Source organism: Sciurus carolinensis, chromosome 2 (assembly GCF_902686445.1).
Source record: "Sciurus carolinensis chromosome 2, mSciCar1.2, whole genome shotgun sequence".
Taxonomy (NCBI): domain Eukaryota; kingdom Metazoa; phylum Chordata; class Mammalia; order Rodentia; family Sciuridae; genus Sciurus; species Sciurus carolinensis.
In genome coordinates this window covers 19,548,549-19,570,503 of record NC_062214.1, presented here as the reverse complement: position 1 = coordinate 19,570,503, position 21,955 = coordinate 19,548,549, and the positions used below count along the sequence as shown (strand labels likewise).

General features: G+C 48.6%; 1 protein-coding gene across 1 annotated transcript; it reads left to right on the top strand.

Moving 5' to 3' along the window:
• Positions 1-733: 733 nt before the first annotated feature.
• Fam83d (family with sequence similarity 83 member D) lies at positions 734-21,852 on the top strand. The gene is made up of 4 exons (XM_047540468.1): positions 734-1,223; positions 13,214-13,381; positions 18,153-18,277; positions 20,438-21,852. Exons 1-4 carry the CDS (start codon positions 747-749, stop codon positions 21,423-21,425), a joined length of 1,758 nt encoding a protein of 585 aa, XP_047396424.1. The 5' UTR covers positions 734-746; the 3' UTR covers positions 21,426-21,852.
• The last annotated feature ends 103 nt before the right edge of the window (positions 21,853-21,955 follow it).

The window sequence follows — 21,955 nt, the reverse complement described above, 5'->3', positions numbered from 1 at the left end:
GTTTAAACAGGATTAGAGTTTTGCTGGGCAAAAACTACAGAGTGAGAGAAAAGAAAGAGAAGTGTGTAATTGAAGGAGTGGCTTTCATGATAGTCCAGTATTTTTTGAACGAATGAATGGATGATTAGATGCAGGGGATAAAGATGGCATAGCTGACCGCACCCAAGCTCCCAGAGCCCAGGAACAGTGCGGTCACTGTGACCAGAAGCAAGCATCAACCTGTCCTCCCTGGGTAGACTTGGCAGTCCCAGGTCTCATAGAGCCACTTTATGGGGCGGTCGGCAGGGGGCGCTCTGGGAACGGTCAGGACTTCGGGGGTCTCCGAGATTCGCTGACTCGGCCACCGCTCCCAGCTGACTGCACAGCCCCTCAGGCTCAGAGGTTCCCTCTAGCAGATCGCGTAGAGTTCGATTTCCAGAAGGGCCGGAGCTGGAATCCCTAAAGCGCCACAGGCCAGAGTAGCTAAATTTAAATTCAGTTCAGCAATCCTGCAGTGCAAGCCCGAGCTGGGCGTCGCGGCCAGCCGGCCAGCGCAGTCTGAAGGATGAGGCTGGGCGTGCCGCTGGGCAGCCAATAGCAACAGGCAGGCGTAGCCCCGCCCCTCCCCGCCGTTGGGAGATGACAGCCAATGGGACGCCCGGGGCGGGGCGGGCGGCCAATGGCGCGGGCCCGTTTGATTCAAAGATGCTTATAAAGTGGGCCCAGACCTCCTCCTAGCCCGAGCGTGGTCGGGTCTAGCCACCACCATGGCCCTGCGTCCTGACCTCTTGGACGAGCTGCCCGCCGCCTGCCTGTCGCCTTGCGGGCCGCCCAACCCCGCTGAGCTCTTCAGCGAGGCGCGGCGCCTGGCGCTGGAGGAGCTGGTGGCGGGCGGCCCCGACGCCTTCGCTGCCTTCCTGCGGCGCGAGCGCCTGGGCCGCTTCCTGAACCCGGACGAGGTGCGCGCAATCCTGCGCGCGGCGGAGCGGCCCGGCGAGGAGGGCGCGGCCGCGGCGGCGGAGGACTCGTTCGGTTCGTCTCACGACTGCTCGTCCGGCACCTACTTCCCGGAGGAGTCGGACTTGGAGCCGCCGCTGCTGGAGCTCGGCTGGCCCGCCTTCTACCAGGGCGCCTACAGGGGCTCCACGCGCGTCGAGGCGCACTTCCAGCCCCGCGGCGCGGACGCCCGCGGCCCCTATGGCTGCAAGGACGCGCTGCGCCAGCAACTCCGCTCGGCGCGAGAGGTGAGCCGGCCCCCGGGGTCACCTCGGTGCCGAGTCCCCTCCTCAGGAGTGGGAAATTGAGGGCTGCTGGGAGCGCGAACCGGACCCACTACTCCCCTTCTTCATGGTCTCGGGGTCCTTGACTGAACCCACTCTGCAAGTCTTCCTCGGCCCTGGTCCCCCTGGCAGCTCTTCGTGGCAGCAGAGAGTGAGAGGATCTTTGGTCCTCAAGGGTGTGACTTGTGCTGCAGTTCCAACTCCCCAAATTCATATCCCTGGAGGAGGGACCATTCCTCACATCAGTTAAAACCAAACCGGATTGCTAATTTTCCTGGCCGTCGGCCAACACTGGATCCCACTTTCAGGAGCTTGTTAGGACACGTCTTAATGAGGAATTGCTTTACTTAAAAAAAAGTTTCTGAAAGATGGGCCCCAGATGGGGCATTGGGAATCAATTTTTCCTAATTACTTTCTATTTTCCTAATTACTATGTCTTATGTTGTAGTAGAAAGAGGATACACGCAGGGGCCGCAGAGAGCCCTACCCCTTTGTCTCCGGCCTGTGAGGAAGGGAAGTTTATCTTTTCCATGAGTGAGGCAGGGGGTTTGCTTTTCCATGAACAGGGGTTTTTCCCGGCACAGTGATCTCTTAAAGTGCAGATGCCTCTGCATTAGATCTGCCTCTAGTCATGGTGGGTTTCTGGCCTAGTATTGGGGTGCAGTGGGAGGTCTTGCCTGCCAGTCAGAATGAAATGGCAGCCAGGTTCTGGGAATAAGGGAGGGTGTGGCAACAGGCACCTTGGTCCAGAGCCATGATCTGCTTTCTTGCTGACTGGCAGTGCTCAACTTCCTGGCCTTCTGGCTGCATCAGGGAAGTGACTGGTAAAGCCCCAGACCATGAAAAGACTTGGTAGAACTCATGCCTGAGGGTGACTTTGGGTGGCAATATCTGCATCAAGCCAAGGTCATGAATAAACCTGTGTTCCTGGTGCTGGTTCTTCTTTATTTGACTGGCGGGGATACAGGGATCTAGTGCTTTACCTTTGGGGAAGTGGATGTGGTCTGCAGCTGGGCTGGTTTCACCCTCCCCACTGGCCCTCATGGTGCTTTGGGGAACTGAGGGCTCTTGATTGTGGATTCAGTAAGAAAAAATGGTTGGAAAAGGCAGAATTTGAGGGCAACTGTGCATTCCCAGAGTTCACCTCCAGGAGAAGAACTTGAGCACTTGGTATGTGTGACAAGTAAAGAATGGGTCTCCATGAAAGACAGATTTAGATTGACTTTGTCTTTGGCTCAACCCCATATTTTAGTGATAGTGGCGGGGCACTGGAGCTAGAGGCCAGAGAGAAAACTAAATACAGTTTTACAGTCCCTTAGAAGGGATCAAGACTGGAGCTCAGGTCCTGACCTGCAGGCATTTTATGATACATTCCTGGATAGAGCCTCCTGCCCTGTTCTGCACCCTAGTATCTGCCATCTGCCAAATTACTTACTCAGTACCTATTGTATATCACCCTGCCAGTGCCAGGGTCACAGGGTAAGGCATGATCCTTGCCTGCATTTGAGGATGGACAGTTTGCTGGTGGAAAGGGGTGAGGATGTGCTGCAAGCAATGGCGGAGAAGCTGAGAAAGAGTCTCAGGATTGGTGGTGACCTTGGAGCAGAGTCCAGGAGGATAGGGGGGCTTGCCTGCTGGAGAAGGCGGGGGGCTGGCCAAAGGTGTGAAAGGACCTGGCATGCCTGCGGGCAGCCAAATGGCCCCCAGCTGGAGCAGGAAGTACTTGAGGGTTAGGAGGCTGAAGGGGAAGATTAGAGCCAGATTGTGGAGGGCTCTGCACCCTAATGAAGGAGCAATAGGGAGGGAGGCAGGCTGTGGTCGGTGTGGAGTCCTGAGCAGTAATTCTGGCCGGACCATGAAAGGGTGGTTTTGAGAGGGCTGAGAATGATGTTGGCATGGCTATAAGGAGGAGGCCAGAGGGACCTATGTCAGAGAAGAGGGTCTGGGCTCAGGTGGTGTGGGCAGGAAAAGAGTGACAGGAAGAATTGGTGGAACTTGGCTAGAATTGGAAGCGAGGGAGCCGGGGAGGAAGGTATAGGAAGAGTGAGGAGGACTGAGATTATTTTAGGCTGGATAGACAGTGGTGCTACCAAATACGGGAAGGAGAATAAGGCTGAGGACAAAGGATGGTGATAGGATTTAGATTTGAGACATGCAGAATTTGAGGTCCCAAAGATCATCTCTCTTGTTAATAAATAAAAATTGCTTCCTCTGCCAGATGCTATTCTAAGTAATCCAGTAATCCCCAGAGTATGTGCAAATATCATCTTCATTTTAAAGATGGAACTGAGACAGTAAAGCATAAGTTGCCGTGAGGTATGTAGCTAGGGAATGATGGAAACAGGACAGCCTGAGGCAGGAAGTTGACCACTGTCAGCCACTGTGCCCTGCTTGTGCCCTGTGTGCAGAGGAGAAGTCTCTGTCCACAAGGAGTTTGTCCTCAGGTGGACAGAGGCTTTTGGGTGGAGAGGTAATAGAGGTCACTGTGGTGACCCTCAAGTGCTGCCGCCCTGTAAAGCTGTGTGTTGTATACATCAGAGGGTCTGTGTCACAGAACACAGCCAAGGTGAATGCACAAAGGTGCGTGTCCCAGGCTGTTTTCAGATGTCTGCGTCTGTATTCCAAGGGCAAATGTACTTGATGATGATATGATTGAGTGCTTTCAATGGGTCTATTTCCGTGCTAAGTCCTTTACCTGGATTATCTCATTTAACCCTTCCATCCTTGGGAAAAGACCACAGTTAAGAGACCAGGCACAGAGAGGTTAAATAGCTCACTCCAAATCAAACAGTGTGAGACAGCGGGACTTAAGTAAAAGTCTGCCTGGCTCCAGGGCTGACACTATTTACTCCGTCTCTATTTGTATTTCCTGCCAGGAGGAGGGATCAATGCCTTGGCAGTTTTCAACAGGCTGAGTGTTTGGAACAGTTTCTTAAAGACTGGGACTTTTAATTTCCATGTTGCAAGTTCTATAAACAGGAAAAGATGACGGTGCTAGGGCTGCCCTTTTAAAGAGAAGACTGGGTGGCCAATTTTAAGAGGAGAGAAATGAAACTAGCAGAGAACTTCCTCCGCCCATCAAGTGGGAAAGATAGTTTGTGACACCAGAATTTAGGTCCCCAGTGTTTAAGTTTTATAAATTAGCAGGCATTTTGCCCGTCCTGGGGAAGGTACAACCGGATAGATATTTTTAGTGCCTGAGGCAGAGGAGAGAATGTGGGAATCTTCTAGTGGGCAAATGAAGGAACTTTGAATTCCACATGTAGTCCCACGTAATGACCCCAGGGGTTGGGACCAGGCTGCACTGGAGCAAGTTCAGACTTAGTGTTTGCCCTGTGCAGCTTTATTTACCCTCACTGAGGAGGTCTGAGTACCAACTTGCATCCTTAGGTGTGGCTCTGGAAGGAACCTGGGTGCGATGCTCCATGACCAGGGTATGGGCAAAGGAAGCCAGGGCCACTTGGTAAAGGGCGGGACCCAATCCTGACATCACAGCCTGAATGGATGGGATAGGTTGTATGGAGCAGCTCACTGACCACACAGAATCACCCAGGGTGTCTGGCACATAACAGGTGCTCAGTGAATACTGTGGATCTGTCATATGTGCCCTTACTCTTTGAGCCCCATACTTTGGAAGGAGAAGGAAAAGATAGGAAAACTAAGTGGTCATGTAGTTCTGTCTGCCTTTCCACTCAACTAGTATTTATCCCTGGATAGGTGGGATGGGGCTGTGAGTTTGCATTGGCTCAGTTTCTGTGCACCTTTCAAAAAACAGGCATTCTGCCACAGTCAGTGAATACAGGTTTACGTGTAGTATGTCTTGAATCCAAGCTGCCACTTACCTGTTGCTCACTTGAACTTCATCAGAGTTGGAGGAAATACTGCACTGGCCCTGTTGGGAGCCCATGTTTGTCTCCTAAGGGATTTTTTAGGTTGGTTTTGAACTAACGTGGGATTTTTTTCCTTACGCATTTGCTACAGCCTCTACCCCTGTATTACGGTGTCTGTTGATGGATCTGTCAGTCCTTGGTCGCCATGGGAATCGGTACTTGGCTGTCTGGAAGAACTGCCTGGCCTCATTTGGTGAAAGGCTTCTCATGCAGTTGCCTGGCTATTGCTGGCTTCCAAATGGGCATCCACAGGCCAAGCTCACGGTACCAGGAGATTCTGCACTCCTCACATCTGTCCTTACCAGTTGCCATTCCCTATGCGCTTTTGATCCAAAGAGGCTGCTGTGACCTCACCCTTGGGCATCCTTTTGATGACCTGAGCATTAGTGGAGACAATTAGTGGAGACAATCTTTGCGTAGCCAGAGCGGGAGAAACAGCAGCTAAAGAATCTGTTGGAGGCCCCTGGTGTGTGAGGCAGTACTGAACCAAAGCTCTTGTCTTGCTCAACTCTGCGTCGCAGTAGCGCCTGTGCAGTGTGGTCAGTTCCTGTTCCAGATGCCTGGATCGACCCAGAGGTTTCTCAACCTCACCACTGTTGGCTTTGGGGCCGGATGATTCCTTGTCCTGGCGGGGATTGTTCTGGGGTTTGTAGGATGCTGGCCCCACTCACAGGATGCCAGTAGCTTGTCTCCCCCCAGGGAGTCAGAGCATTGGGAGTTAGTGCTCAATGGTCAGAGTTTCTGTTTGGGGGAAGGAAAGTTTTGGAAACCATGGAGATGGATGTACATTGTGAAGGTATTGCTGCCATTGAATCATGGGCATTAAGGTGGCAAATTTAGGTTATATATTTTGCTACAATTTTTTAAAAAGTTGCCAAATGCCCCTGGTTGGAGGGGTGGAGGGATCGTCTGGTCTCCCTAGGTGAGAACCACGGGTCTGGAAGTCCTCAGTAAGGCATTATCATAGGACGTCACTGCCAGCACCCAGTGTGGCTGCCCTTTATCCCTTCCTTTTACTTATGTATTAGGGTAAGGATTTTAGAATCTTCAGTCTTTTTATTTTTTCAAATTATAAAATATACACAACAGAATGCACTATGTTAACAGTTTTTAAGTGCACGGTTCAGTGGGATGAAGTACCTTCCCAGTGTTGTACATCCGCGTCCTCTCATCACTCCACACAGGAACTCCGACCCCTCAGCCATGACTCCTCTCCCTCCACTGCTCCTGGCAGCCACCCTTCTTCCAGCTGCCGCTTCATCTCCTTATCCTCAGGCCTTCATCAGGAAGCTGCAGGATTAGCCTCTGACTCCTTTACAGATATGGAGTCAGCTCTTGCACACGAAACAAAAGCCAAAAGAACAAAATGTAGCGGGTTATACCAGCTTCTAAAAACAAATTTTAGGGAGGGGGGATGCTGGGGATCAAACCCAAGACCTTGTGCATGTTAAGCAAGCACTTTCCCACTGAACTTCACCAACAAGAATTTTTTAAAATCTTGCTGCAGATGATAAAACCTCTAGATGGGAAACATCAGCAAAATTTCAGTTGTGTTCATGCATTAACCTAATAATTCTATTTCTATGTAGCTAACCCAAAGATCAAATGGCAAAAACAGACAAACACAGTAGGCTACTTGTCTCAGCACTAATTCTAGTAACGGGAGCCTGGACAGAGCTCACATGTCCATCGCAGATGACTGGTAAACATATTACTGCGTCCATGCAGTGGAGTACCCCGCAGCTCTAAGGAGTGAGGACCAGCTCTGTATTGTCATTTGAAGTGTCTAGGGCAGGAGCATTAGCCACATGTGACCACTTACGTTTATATCAATTAAAATAAAAAATTCAGTTCCTCTGTGATCTCAGAAGGTTCTTCTGGAAATTAAAAAAAAAAAAAAAAAGGATAATTTTTAAAAAAGGAAACACCCAGAAGGTTCTTTTGGACTGCACTAGTCTAGAATGATATGTATCATATACTCCTTTTATCTGTGGGAAGATGTGAACATTTACATTTATACACACTTATATTTACAATACCTGTGTATATCTACATATACTTGTTTACATTAAATAATGGAAGACTAAGCCAAAAGTGAGTGATTGTGATTGTTATTTTAATGGGAAAGGCAGGAAGGAAAGGAGAAACAGGAGGGAAGGGTGAAGGATGGAATCAAGGGGTCCCTGAGGTTACCTTGTTTTTAGATTGGATTTTGAATTTATATACCATTATAAAAATTAAAAATGATGAGCCCCCTCCACCCTCATGTCCCCCACCCCAAAATACCTGTCTTGATGCTTTTCCCGCCTTTGAAAAGCCCAGCCCACCCGCACAGTGAGGAAACGCAGCTGCATGTGGTCAGCCCTTCGAGGGCAGTGAAAGCTTGGCTCCCTCCAGCCGCTGCCTGCCCAGAGACGCATCTGGCCACGTGGGCCCTGTCACACTGTAATCTGATACTTAAATTGTTCATTTTACACTAACTGCCTATGAAACTAGGGAAAATGACATCCATCAACAACTTTAGATTTTGCTGTGGAAATTTCCATTCTTTCTTATTTTTAAACCTTGAAGATGATATCAAGGCAATTATTTAAAGATTTTTGAGGAAATCCCCACAAGATAATTTCAGTTCCATTAAAACATGTAACAAACGGGGAGAAAATGTACCTTTGGCTCTTTTAGGCACCAAGCCTCCAGGAGAATAGGTGGCAAGAAGGGGACTGATGGTGCCGTGGGGTCAGTTCCAGGGCTTAGTGGCCGGGCTGCTGTTGGCCGCGGCCCATGCTAAGGCACCTTTGAATGTGTGCATACCTTTGGTTGAATTCCCCGCACACCGCACACCTGACCTTAATCTATGACATTGAGTGGGAAGGGAGGGAAGCTGAGGAGCAGGGGGAAGGGGTGATTGACAGGTACTTCCTGCTTCATGTAGCAGAGCTGGAATGAGAACTTGAATGAGTGACCCCGAGTGGCCACTGGAGGCTGCACAGGAGCCTGGTCAGAGCCCCCACCAGCCCAAGGAGGGTGCATGATTCACGGGCTCTCCAGAGATGGCAGAGGCCTTGTTTTGAAGACACTAGTCTCAGGTAGAATGACTTTCCAGGGATGGTGGCAGAATCAGACTAAGAATCTGAGCAAGTAGCTGCCATTTGAGGGCTTTCTGTAGGCTGGAAACTGCCAGTGGAGCCTCACTGATAGAATCGCGGCGTGAACAGGGTAGGTAGTGTTACTGGTGTGTTACAGAAGTCGGTATAGCTTAGTGTGCGGTAGCACACCCGGTCCTCAAGACGGGGAGCCAGGATGCAAGCCCAGATCTGACTACAGCCTGTTCACAGGACAGCCGTGCTTCCTCGGGTTTCCTGGGCAGCAACACAGCTGCAGAGGGAAGGGGCCCGGTGTGCCAGGGAGTTCCAAGTGCCTTGACGTCTGTTGATTATTTCGTGTTTTTACAAATTGTCCTCCGTGGTGGGCTTGAGCCTATGGTGTGCTCTCCTGATCCTTTCAGGATTCATTCTCTCAGTCATTTGAAGACGGGACCATAGACTTGTCTGGAATGATATGTCGTCTAACACTTTTCTTATAGATGACTCTGCAGTCACACAGATCTGGGTTGAAATTCCAGTTCCTACACTTGCTTATTTGTGTCACTCTGAACAAGTTACCTAGCCTCTCCAAGCTTCAGTTTCCTCATCTATAAACTGGGTGTAATAGTGAGGTTTTGAAATCTCTAGATGTTTTGTTTATGCTTTTGTGCAAGAAGGCAAGTGGGAAAGGTTCCAGTTCTGCATGACAAGTAATGTAACCAGGCTCTGGCCCGACCCCTGCCTCCCTGCTCCGTCAAAGATGGAGCATCAAAGAGTGATCTCTGCTCTTCAAACATGTGGGTCCCCGTGTCCTTTGGTGCAAATCAGCAGGGATAGTTGGGGATACCAAGAGGGGTCCTGTGAGGACCTGAGAGGGTTTGTTGCCTGGGATGAAGACATGGGGTTTGACACAGGTGTGGGTGCTCCCTCTGTGGCCAGAGAAGCTCGGGTATGGTGTGGGGCTCAGGCAGCAGCCCAGTCACCCCTGCTTCTAAGCAGGGGGTGTTTCCTCTGCAGGTGTCATCTTGGATGCAGATGGGTGCTGATCCTGGAGTAGACTGTCAAAACTCACCACTTGCCCAGCTCTGTAGCTCTGAGTCAGTGGGCAGACCCCGCGTGCAGCTCAGGCTGAGAGAAGGCAATGCCCAGGGTGACTGGCACTTGCTGACCATGGACTGCCCATCCTCTGGAGTTATCTCCTTTGCCATTCTCACCTTATGTCTCAGGAAGAGCGTGGAATGACCAATGTCCATGCCATCCTTCAAGTCCAGGTGCACATCTGGCTCTTAGCAGTCTGCAGCATGAACACCTCCACCTTGCAGATGTGTCCACCCTAGAACATGGGGTTCAGTGAAAAGTCTGTATCTTCAGAGCCGTGGAAAGCCCCAGGGTTAGTTCAGTTACGCAGGGCTTGGGTTCATGAAGGCAGGAGGTGGGGAGGGGTCTTGAAGGAAAGCCTTCCTGCTGAAAGCCACCAGGAGGACTGGCCCTCCCAAGAAGAGGTTTTCTATGAATCCTGCTTTAATAAGAAAGGAGGGCATGTTGGGCACGAGGGGAGTAGGGGAGGAAAATCTGCATCAGGCCCCTGAACCCCTGAGGGGATCAGGGACCAGCGTACCAGCCCAAGACTGGAAAAGTCCAGCCTTTAAAACTGAACAATAATCCCAGCTACTTGGGAAGCCAAGGCAGGAGGATTACAAGTCCAAGGCCAACCTGGGCAACTCAGCAAGACCTTGTCTAAAAATAAAAAGGACTGGAGATGCAGCTCACTGGTAGAGTGCCCCTGGGTCCAATCTCCAGTACTGCAAAACAAAACATGAAAGAATAGCAAATTAGATACCCAGTAACAAAGGTGTTGTCTGTACAATTGTTTTGTTAAGCGATGAATCAAAATTCAGTTTGAATCAAAATTCAGTTTGGCAGGCCGTGTGCCCTGGGCCCTACTCCAGGTTCCTGCCTCCTGCAGCCCTAATGCTGCTGGCTGGGCGTGCTCCCCTGGTCCCTGTTTCAGTAGCCCCCAGCGTGTGGTCTGCTGGCCCATCACACCATGTAACCAGCTCATCTGCTGCTCATCAGCCTGGGTTCCCGCAAACAGGGCTTGCCTTAGACCCCCCAGTGACCGACGCTGTGCCCGGCTCCTGTGGGCTCACACCACGTGTTTGAAAGAAGAGTAAGAGAGGAGAGAGGCAGGCGTCTGTTGGCCTCTTTAGCTCTCGTCACCGCTACTCTCATCTTACACCCGTGTATCCACAACGCCTTTACAAAGGAGTCACCTCCAAACCGGTTTCAAGCTTGTTTCTTTTCTATTGCCTGTGTCCCCCTCCCTCCTCCGACCCCTCTCCCATCTCTGCGACCCTCACTGCTTCTTGCCTGGTCCGTCGTCACAGCCTGTGACTGGGATTTCCTCTTTCAGTTTGCCGTCCCGAACGCTTGCTGGTGTCACGTGGCCGCAGTGGCGTGGCCTTGGGTGCGTGGCCCTGTGTTGGAGGAGGTGGGGCCAGGTCTCTGAACCACACCAGCATCCGTTTCTTTTGTCCTGTTGCTCTCACTCCAAACTCGTTGCTCACGTGGGCAGCGTGGGGAAGGAGGATCATGGTGACTCCTTAGCTGGCATTCAGGGCCTGCTGCCATCTTGCTCATTTATCTGTCTTGCCCAGTCACGTCCTGTGGCTCTTCCATGCATGCTGTGAGTTCCAGCCACATCCATCATTCCCACCTCTTCCTCTGTCATCACGTGGCTGCCTGCCAGAATGCCCTCACTTCTCCCATGTCCTCACGTCTGCCTCTTATTTGTGATTTAGCCCGATGCCCTCTCCTCCAGGAAGCCTTCCCTGCTCTTACTGGTAAGCATTTGAGTGCCTACGGTGCAGGCACCACTGCAAGGGAGATAATGTGTGGCCCCCTCTTAAAAAAAAAAAAGGTTTTGCCCAGATCTAGTGACTTCTCATAGTATGTATCATTGTACTTCCCTGCACCCCACATCTTCTCAGGTTCTTCACAACCATCTTTGTGCCTGGTACATGAATAGCCCAAGGTAGACTGAAAAGGTACTGGCTGCGTGATCAGACACTTAGTTCATTACAGTTTTTGTCTCACTTAATCGTCACGCAGCCCTTTAACATGAGTACTGTTAATAGCTACATCTTCCAGAGGTGGACCCAGGCCTAAAAGAGATGAAGCAACTTGCCCAGAGTCACACAGCTAGCAAGTAGCAGATCCGAGTTCTGTGTTCAGACTTTTTGACCTTTTAACTACTGTGTTATGTGACCCAAATAAATGGGATGGATACAGTTGTCAAAATAGAACATATAAAAGCCATTGGGCAATATAAACTGAAACTGCCACCAATTTAGAAAGAACTTTTTATTTTTAAATCCCATGTCCAATGGGTTCAGCTATGCCCTTTCCCAAAAATAATAGCTCACAGCGAGGGCATCATAAAGATCAGGCAGGGAGAGGAGGGAGAAGTAGGGGAGGGATAATGAGTGTCAGGTTCTGTCCTTAGTCCTCTGGGGCCAGTGGTAATTCCGTCCCCATTCAGGAGCCTCTGCTGCAGTAGATGGTGTGAGACTTAAAGATAACAAACCTTCAGAAAAAGGGTCGATGCGATTCCTGAGAGACATGGTATTTACTGTTGAAGCGGGAGAAGCCCCGACAAGCTCCCGTTTGCAAAAGAGTCCTGAACCTTGGCTTCCTTAGTTTATACTAACTTCTGACTTGGTTTGTAGGGGCTTGTTTCTAAGCTGGGATGTTTTGACACCCCAACTACCCGGCCAGAAGTTAGCTGAGGGTTATGGTTTTAAACCCACAAAAGGGATGATTAGAGGCTTTGAGGCCTCAGCACCCTCTCTTTAAATGAATGAGCAAAGATAGGAACCAGCAGCTCCTTTCCTGGGAACTGTCTGCACAACTCCAACCCTGGACTGGAAAGTGAGCACCTGAGCAGGTGTTAAGGGGTCTTTGTACCTTGCACTTTATGCAGACTCATTTAGTTTTGGCTGCAGACCTGTTTTTTTAGCATAGGAAACAAACATTCAAAACAGCTATAATTTGCCCAAGGATGCATGGGAGTCAGCTCTTAACTGTAATCTGATACTGGGTGTGGAAAATCAATTAGCAGGCACAAATGGAGCCTGTTGCTGGGGGGAAGAAAGGGACTGATGTGAGCGGAAGGGCAGAATCATGAGGAAGTTTCCATGTTCTTGTGCAGGTTTGCACTGTGCTCCTGGACCTCAGAATGCAGGGCCACCTTTCAGTAAGGAGAGGCTGTTTGGTTAGATAAGGCCTGGCTGTTGGGGACAGCAAAGGTTAAGATGGGGTGCAGCATAGGGAGGCAGAAGGTGGGAGAATCTGTGTTTCTCCTCTAATCATTTTAAGCCATGTGCGGGTGGTGGATGGGGTGGGTCTTTCTAAATCAGAGTAGAACTAAAAATCAGAGAGCATGACTCAAAATCAGACAATAATCCAAATCACAGAACTGGAGGACGCTATACCCAGAAGAGGCCTCAGAGAGAATTTAAGGTTCTGTTTGCCTGACAGATACAGAAGGCTGCAGCCTGGTGGGGAAAGCAGCATGCCTTGGATGACAGTGTGGTAACCCAGAACCTAGACAGCTTGCTGGTCCAGATGGAGCCTGGAAGATGGAGGTTTAGTAAAGGAGCAAAAGTTGAATGGAGCAGGTTATAGGAAGGCGAGGCACTGGCTTGATCTGCATTGCTGAGAAATTTGCCAGTGAGGAGAGTGGCCAGAAGGCAGCAGAGCAGGGCCAGGTGAAGATTTGTAGGCTGTGGGGGCCTGGGGGCCTTGGGAGAAGGAAAATAGTCCAGGTGGGGGGAGCCAATCTGTAGAAGAAGGAGGGCAGGAGGGCACCGGGGTGGGGGATGCTTTTGCAGCTCCGAGTTGGGGGCCAGGGTTCAGGCAGCACACCGTAAGGTGGTGTCCTTGTGCGCTGACAGCTTCTCTCCCCTCTGCCTCCCTGTAGGTGATTGCAGTGGTAATGGATGTTTTCACAGACATTGACATCTTCAGAGACCTGCAGGAGATATGCAGGGAGCGGGGAGTGGCTGTGTACATCCTTCTGGACCAGGCTCTGCTCTCCCATTTTTTGGACATGTGCATGGATCTGAAAGTTCATCCTGAACAGGAAAAGGTTTGTGGTGTTCTATTTCCACTTTTGCCACCATCAACTATCATGACAGAGCATCCGTGATCCACAAAGCTGTTGGTGGTGGTGTCCCCATTTTCAAGTGAGGGAACTGGAGACTGTGGGCAAAGTCATTTGCTGAGAGTCTCACAGAAAATTAACAATGCCCGTGACCTCATGATTCCACTCCCAGGTATCCACCCAAGAGAAGTGAAAACAGGTCCACACAAAGACTTGGGTATAAATGTTTACAGAAGTGTTATTCATGAGAGCCAAAGGCTGGAAACAGGCCAACGTTCCTCAGCTGATAGATGGATAAACAGTATGTTATCTTTTCATACAGTAGAGTATTGTTCAGCCATCAAAGGAACCAAATATTGACACATGCCACAACATGGATGGGTCCGAAAACATAACACTAAGTGAAGGAAGCCAGTCACAAAAGACCACGTATTGTATGATTCCATTATGTGAAAGACCATGATGGAGAAATCTATTAAGACAGAGGCAGATTAGCATCAGGGTGGGGGACCGCTGGGGGGTGGGTGGGGTGCTAGCCAAAACAGACCGATTGCGTATATCCATGAATGGACATGGAAACCACAGAAGTGCACAGCAGGTGGGTAAACTGAATGGTGTGAGGATTACATCTCAGTTAAGCCGTTGAAAAGAAACTGTGGCCGCCTAGCTTCAAACTCTGACCTCTCCTAACAAAGCGCAGACCAGCCCCATGCTGAGGGCCTGGAGGCCGCTTTGGATGCTATTGCACGTGACAGTAACTCCTGGGGGCTCCACTTTTCATCCCGTCACCCATCATTGTTCGCTTGGGCTCTGTCCTGGGCGCCGCTTGGCGCTCTTGACAAATGCTGTGCGACTTGCTCCTTTCAGCAGCCTTATCAGCTAAGTGCAGTGTCCTGATGCTCTAGATTGGGAAATGGTGGCAGGGAGAGCCCATGTGCGCAGCTCCCGAGTAGTGGGCCTAGCTCGACTGTCCGCCTGTGTGTGTGATCCCCAACGTGCTGCTGCTCATTTCTCATTATTATAAAATCAGACCTCATGTTCTTTTCTATGGTCATAAAAATAACCCAAGTATTTAAATGTAAGACTGCACAACTTAGCTGGTTTGGTCTTTTTGATGGAAAGTGAGAGAAATAGACATATTTATTTCAGAATCCATTTTTAAAAAACTAAGCAACATAGACCTTGAACTTCAGAGATTAATTTATTCACCAGCTACTTGAGCAACTACAGCTCCAAGCCACATGCTGTCACGAGTACTGGAAATAAAGCATTTGGCAAAGCAAACAGAACTTGAGCTTTGCTACTCCAGGTTTCTGCATGGGAGACACTAACTGAACACCTTGTTATTATCAAGCAATTTGGCTTGCAAAATTTTAGCTATTTAACGTCTCCCATAGAGTTCTTGGCTGTTTCCTCTGGTGACAAACTGAAGGATTCGGCCTAATTAGGTAGTTACTAACCTGTCACTCGTACCACAGGCAGATTGATGACGGAGGTAGGATTGGGACTTAGAGAACAGATGAAATGGGACAGCCTTCTGACTGTCAACTTAAAAGTGAGATCAGTCGGACCTGAGAAAAACGCATGTTGGGCCTGGGAAAAGTGCTGTCATCTAACTGAGCATTTGGTCCACAACTGCTCATCCAGCATCAGAAGAAATGGAAGGTGTCAGTGTGTAATCTCAAGGCTCTCTGTAATTAAGGCTGTGTGTTAGCAGCAGAAAATCACAGAATCGTCCTAGCCACAGCTTTGACCCAGTGATTGGCAGAAGCCCAGGAGAAACGTACTGATGCGGTTGCCCACTATTGATGGCTGCCTCCATGGCTGTCAGATCCTCTAGGAGGGTTGGAGCAGGGCTCTATCTCTGGCCTCCCCAGTTTTTGTACTGTCTTGACTCATTCCTAGGGAGGTACCATCTTCGCTGTTTGCCCTTCCCACCTGGGTATGTCTGTGCTGGTTACTCTGCCTTTATGGAGTCGGGGCCAACTCCTGCCTGCCCTGGGCTCTGGCTGGTTTAGAACCTTGGATTGTCTTGTCTGTAAGAACTTGGTCATACATTCGTGTGCAGATGTTCAAAAATGCTTTGGCCACAATCACAGAGTCCTGTCCAACATTCAGATGAGTGTCAAAGGCAAAGATAGGCAATGCCATACCTAAATCAACCGATAGTGGTATTTTTATGCCATTCATGTATGTTGACAGCTCCGGAGTCATCACCTCCTCCAGCAAGCCCTCCAGCCAATTCCGCATATGCTTCTATGAAATTTTCTAGTTTTCTTAAGAAAAACTTCACCTTGAACTAAGATTTAAAGAAGTTACAAAAATAATATGTGAAATTCCTGACTACTCTGCCCAAATTTTCCAAATGTTGACATCTTATAAACCTCACCATAAGTAACAAAATCAGGAAATAAGCCTGATCCAATAACTAATCTGCAGACCACATGAATTTCACCAGGTGCTCCACTAACACCTTCTTCCTGGCCCAGGGGCCAGTCTAGGACTACCCCTTGCCTTGAGTCCTCAAGCCTCCCAGGTTTCTCTCTGGAGTTGTTTCTACACTTTTCTTTGTCTTTCAAGGTCTGATGCTTTTGAAGAAGATGGCCAGCTGTCTGTAGAGTTTGGGTTTGTCCTATGTTTCCTCATGACTCGGTTCCTAACATTCTGATAAGAACACCACAGAAGCAATAGCATATCTAGCCCATAGTGTTTTGTTTGTTTTATCTTTTCTTTTTCACTTCTCATTATGAAAAAATGGATTCATAGAGTTGTACTGAAAACACAGAGAAGTTCCATGTGTCCTTTAGCTAGTTTTCCCAGTGGTGATTTCTTTTGTGATTTATAGTTCAATTTTGGAACCTGGAAGTGGACACTGGTGCAATTCTTGCCATTTTATCTCCTATGCCCATCAAGACACAGAACTATTCCATCACTGCAAAAATCTCCCTTGTACTGCACCTTCATGGTCACATACCTCCTCTCCTTGCGCCCCACCACTCCCACCTGCAACTCCTGGCACCCACTAATTCACTCTCCATCCCGATCATTTTGTCCTCTAGTTCGTTATATAAATAAAATCATGCAGAATGTGACCTTTTGAGATTGGCTGTTGTCACTCAGTAGCATTCACCCATCAAAGGACTTTTGGATGATTTCTATGTTTGACTTTTATGAGTAAATTGCTGTAAATATTCACATAGAAGTTTTGGGTAGACATAGGTTTTCCTTCCTCTGGTTCATGCAAGTCTCACCACAGACTTTTAATATTCAGTTGGTTTTCTCCCTCTTATTTGTGTCCTTGAGGGCAAGAAGCATGCCTAGTATCTCTACTGTTTCAGGGCTAGGCGCATAGTAGGGGTTCTGTCTGCTTGTGGAATGGATGAAAAGTCAAACAACAATCTTAAACATTTAATTTGAATGTGTAAGATTTCTAACATGTAGCTTCTGGTCTGCTCTAAAGAATGCAGATTGCAGCAACTCGGGAGGCTGAGGCAGGAGAATGGCAAGTTGAAGGCCAGTCTATCACAAACACTTTTTTTTTTTTTTAAAGAAAAGAACTGGGGGTATAACAGTGGGATATTGTCCCCAGATTCAATTCCCAGTATCAAAAAAGGAGAATACAGATTGTCTTATTTTGCATACCGTTGTATGTGTGTTTCAAGTGTCGTTTATGGGAATAGAGATCTGCATGCATGTTATGTGGTGTACCGCCAGCACGCCTTTTCATTAAGCGTGCACTGGTAGGAGATGTGACCTTGCCAATTGAGCCCCCCGTGACGTGAGCGTTTCTGCTGCAGTAGTCCTGTGTCAGAAGGCCTGTCCTCTGTTCTTATCTTCAAACCCCTTACTATGTGGGGGAAAGAGAAATAGGCTGTTCCATAGTGATGTCATTAAACAAAGGATTAGAAGAAGTATCATCTTAGCTTCTCTTGCCCTTGTCAAAATGTTATCTATCATTGGCATGTTTTCTTTCGTGATTTTATTCCCCACATTTTGTTTCAAAATCATTTCTTGGACTGTGTGTGGTGGCACATGCCTATAATCCCAGCAACTCAGGAGGTAGAGGCAGGAGAATCATAAATTCAAGAACAGCCTTGGGCAATTTAGTTTTGTCTTAAAAAAAAAAATAAAAAGGGCTGGGGAGCTGAGGATATAGTACCCCTGGGTTCAATCCCCAGTACTGGGGGGAAAAAAATCATTTCTTGAGTTTTGTTATTTAGTGTCCCCAAAAGGTGAACCTTCTTTTGCAGCACATACACACATGAACTAAGGGCCTCAAAAGTAAATACAAGCTGGGCACATAGGCGCACACCTATAATCTCTGTGACTTGGGAGACTGAGGCAGGAGGATTGTGATTTCAAAGTCAGTCCCAGCAACTTATTGAGGCCCTAAAAAACTCAGTGAGTTGCTTTAGTGTCTCAAAATAAAATGCAAAATGGGGCCGTGGGTGCGGCACAGTGGTAAGCACTTCTGGGTTCAATCCCTGGTACCAAAAAGAAGAAAAAGTAAATGCAAGAAAAGGACATATGCAAAGACAGACTAAATGTAGAAGGATTGTTACTTGAGTGACATCGGGCTCGTGCACCGTGTGTGGTGTTAGGGAGTGGTAGTGACCCTAAGCCACACACTGCCAGCCCATGCATTTGTGAATAGTAAACTGAGCCCTCTGGTCCTACTCATTTGCTTACTGGATGAGTGTCACTGAAGTGTTCATTGATTTTTTTTTTTTTGTTTCTTCTACTCCCTTCCCAACAGCTGATGACTGTGCGGACTATCACGGGAAACATCTACTACGCAAGGTCAGGAACTAAAATTGTCGGGAAGGTTCATGAAAAGTTTACACTGATTGATGGCATTCGAGTGGTGACAGGCTCTTACAGGTACGTTTCTGACAGGTGCCTCACTTGTTAATCCACACTCCTCACACAGAGGTATGACATCGTTCCTCTCAGCGAGAGCCTTTGCAGCTACGCACCCCCACGTGCGCACACCTGCGTGTGTGAGTGCTTGATCAAAGCCTCCTCCTGTTGGAGGTAGGTGAGATGGGGTCACTTCCCCGGTGTCCTTGCAAAACTTAAACTCGCCTGGGGACCACACAGTCTCTAAGTTGAAGTCTTGGCCTAGGCCTGTGGGGACCAACTGGGGTTATCAGTGACACATGCAGCCTTAAATCTCAGTTTCTTGGGGATTTGGACCATGCCTGCTCTACTCACTGGAAGGAAGGCAGTTGCAGGTGTTGGCATCAGTGTTGAAGGCAGACCTGAGCTGTCCCCTTTGAATTGAATCCCTTCCTTTCACCTCAAGCCTTGTAAGTGAGTGCTTTAGTCTAGAAAATACTGGTCAAGTTTCCAACCTACCTTTGAAGTCTGGCTTTGACAATGGCGTCTTTAGGTGTAAGCTGGGCACTGAACGAAGGTCGGAGATAACAAGTGCCTAACACTGTCTCAGGAAGTTGTGCCATCTTTACTCATGTGGCTTACGGTGCACGTTTTGCTCCCTTGACATTAGTAGTCCAATGATGTGCAAGACGTGTGTCTGTAGAGTTTAGAAAAGAAAAACCCACTAGAAAACGTGTGCATCACTGAGTGATGAATAGGTGTGGACCCTGAATCTGGCAGACGAGGCAGTAAGATAGAGAAGCTCTTGACACTTTGCTTTCAAACGGCACTATCATGGCTCAGAACAGAATTGGAATTCTTTCTGGAGACTTCCTTTTGTAAGATCTTCTGAATACCAGAAGGAAACTAGTTTCTCCCCCAAAGAAGAATTTCTCCATACTAATGAAACTTAGCTCCAAGTGGTTTTTTTGGCTGTTGTAAAATCTCAAAATATAAAAACTGTCCTCTTCTTCCAGTGAAATAAGCTATCACCGATGACGATGACAGCACCATTTGTTAGGACATGCTGCCATCCTGGTGTTGGGTAGGCACATTGTTTACATTATCTCATTGAGGGTTTTCAAAAAAATCTTCCTTCTCAGGCCTTGAAGGCAGTTCTCCGCAGCATGTGCATTAACTATGGGTCTCGGTTGCCAGAGGCAGAATTGATAATGATGTTTTATGGTCTCATTAAACATCCTACTTCTGGTACAAGTCTCTCCATCAGTGGGGTGATTACAAGTGTCGGAAACTAACTCAAACTGCTTTATGCAGAATGAAACTTCTTAGCTCACAGAATGTGGAGGTGTGACACGTGACAGGCTTTTAGCTCCTCCTGACCTGGGGGTCCATACTTACCAGAACACTGTCTCCCGGTTCTGCTCTTCCCTGGCTGATCTCTGTCCCCACGCAGCAGGCTCTCCCTTTGAAGGCAAAGATCTCAGCTTATTTCCACGGCCTTTCATAGCTGGCTTCCTTTCTCTCAGCACTTGTATTGATCTCTGAAACTCATTTGGCGCTGGTGGGGTCACGTGCCCACCCTGGATGAATCCCTGCATGCAAGGGGTCTGTACAGTCAACCAGCCTGGAACACCCACCCCCACGTGCCTGAGAGCTTTCTGAGACAGGGGTGGCTGTGGGCTCTGTTTCCAGAGAAAGGGGAAGGGACGCCGGACAGGCAGGGACACATGGCCACCATCAGCTCTAAATATGTTTGGAGTACTAGCGTTGTGCTTAAACTAACAAATCATCTCCCTTTGTGAAAGTGGAAGAGGTAGCAAGGAGCGCGGTAGCACTGGCGATTTGTGAGGGCTGAGCCCAATCTAGAATCTGCCATCAGCTCTCCACTATGGCATTTCTAACAGGTTTCCTCGCTTCTAAAATGAGGGTACTGGCCCAAGTGTTCTAGAATCCTTTCTAGTTTTTAAAACTCTAAGGCTCAGGATTATGTAGGTTAACAGTTGTCCTTCTTTCTTTTGTGTTGACACATATATTTATTATATAGATACATTAAGACTAGTTGAATCTACACTAAATGGTACGTATGTTATCACCTTCAGTGTGACTTCTGTGCCAGGATATCTGAGCTTTATCAGGTTTACAATAAGTGAACTGACATTCCTTATTCTTACCCACTTCTGTCATTTGTTTTCAATCCTTCAGTTTTACGTGGACAGATGGCAAACTGAACAGCAGCAACTTGGTCATTCTGTCTGGCCAGGTGGTTGAACACTTTGATCTGGAATTCCGGATCCTGTACGCGCAATCAAAGCCCATCAGCCCCAAACTCCTGTCCCACTTCCGGATCAGTGGCAAGTTTGACCACCTAGTTGACCGAAAACCACAGTCCAAAGAGCTCACGCTGGGCAACCTGCTGCGCCTGCGGCTGGCCAGGCTCTCGAGTACACCCAAGAAGACAGACCTGGGCCCTGGGGCACCCGTGGAGGGCGAGGCAGAGACCAAGCGCCAGGACTCCACGTCCTCCACTGTCAGCGAGGAGGAGCGCTTCCCGGGCCTCAGGGACGCTCTGGAGGACAGAAAGGTGGTCAGTGTCGCCACCCAGACGGACCTGGGAGAGGAGACACCCACAGTGAGCGTGAGCGAGGTGGGGACACAAACCGACAGCAGCACAGTGTGTGCCGGGACCCAAACCACTGTGGCCACCAGGGTAGCGGCCTCCCAGACGGTGGTGTGGACCAAGGCGACCACCACACAGACTGACGTGGATGAGAGCGGGCTCTTTTCTCAGGGAACCCAGTCTAAAGAAGGGTCCCCAGTATCAAAAATGTCTGTGTCGAGGTCTTCCAGTTTGAAGTCTTCCTCCTCCATGTCTTCCCAAGGCTCGGTGGCCAGCTCTATCGGCTCCCACGCTTCCCTCAGAGCCACCGACTCCCACAGCGCTGGACACCCCAAGTACCTGGGCACCCCCCACCTGGAGCTGTGCCTGAGGGACTCCTTCAGAAACTTGAACAAAGAGCGGCAGTTCCACTTCGCGGGCGTCAGGTCCCGGCTCACCCACATGCTGGCCATGCTGTCAAGGAGAACAGTCTTTTCCGAGAACTACCTTAGCATCAGTCCTGGAAATTTTACGAGAGCATCGGTGAACTTGGTTGCTATTAGAGATTTGGCTCTTTATCCTTCTTATCAGTGACTTCAGTGATGACTCCCGGTGGCAGCCAGCTGGGCAGCCCCAGAGCTTCCTGCTTGAAGATCAGTGCACGCCCCTGACTGCCTCTCTCTCACCCGACTTTTAGCCACCTTGATCCCCTTTGAATTTCTGTTCTGTACATTACTTTATGTGATTTTTATTTTATCTTTGTCATGTAGAAACCGGGTATCGATTGTATGGTACAAACACTATGAGTACAATTTATTTTGCACAATTTTAATATTGATGACTCTCAAAGAGAATGTTGAGGTTCATTTAGTAAGTGATAAAATGTTCCACCTTTTTCTTGACTTGTGTACTGTTCTTAGATGTCTGAGTCACCAGCGTTTTTATGATCAAAATCCTATTTAGAAAAACAAAACTGTTTTAACTGTTTATCTCTGTAGAATATCTGTGTTCTTAGCATTAAATAAACAACTTGTTTGCTTGAATTTTCTTTTTTTCTTTTTGCCTTCTGGCATTTTTCTCTTTAACTCTTCAACTTTTGCATATAAATACGCCCACTAGGTGTC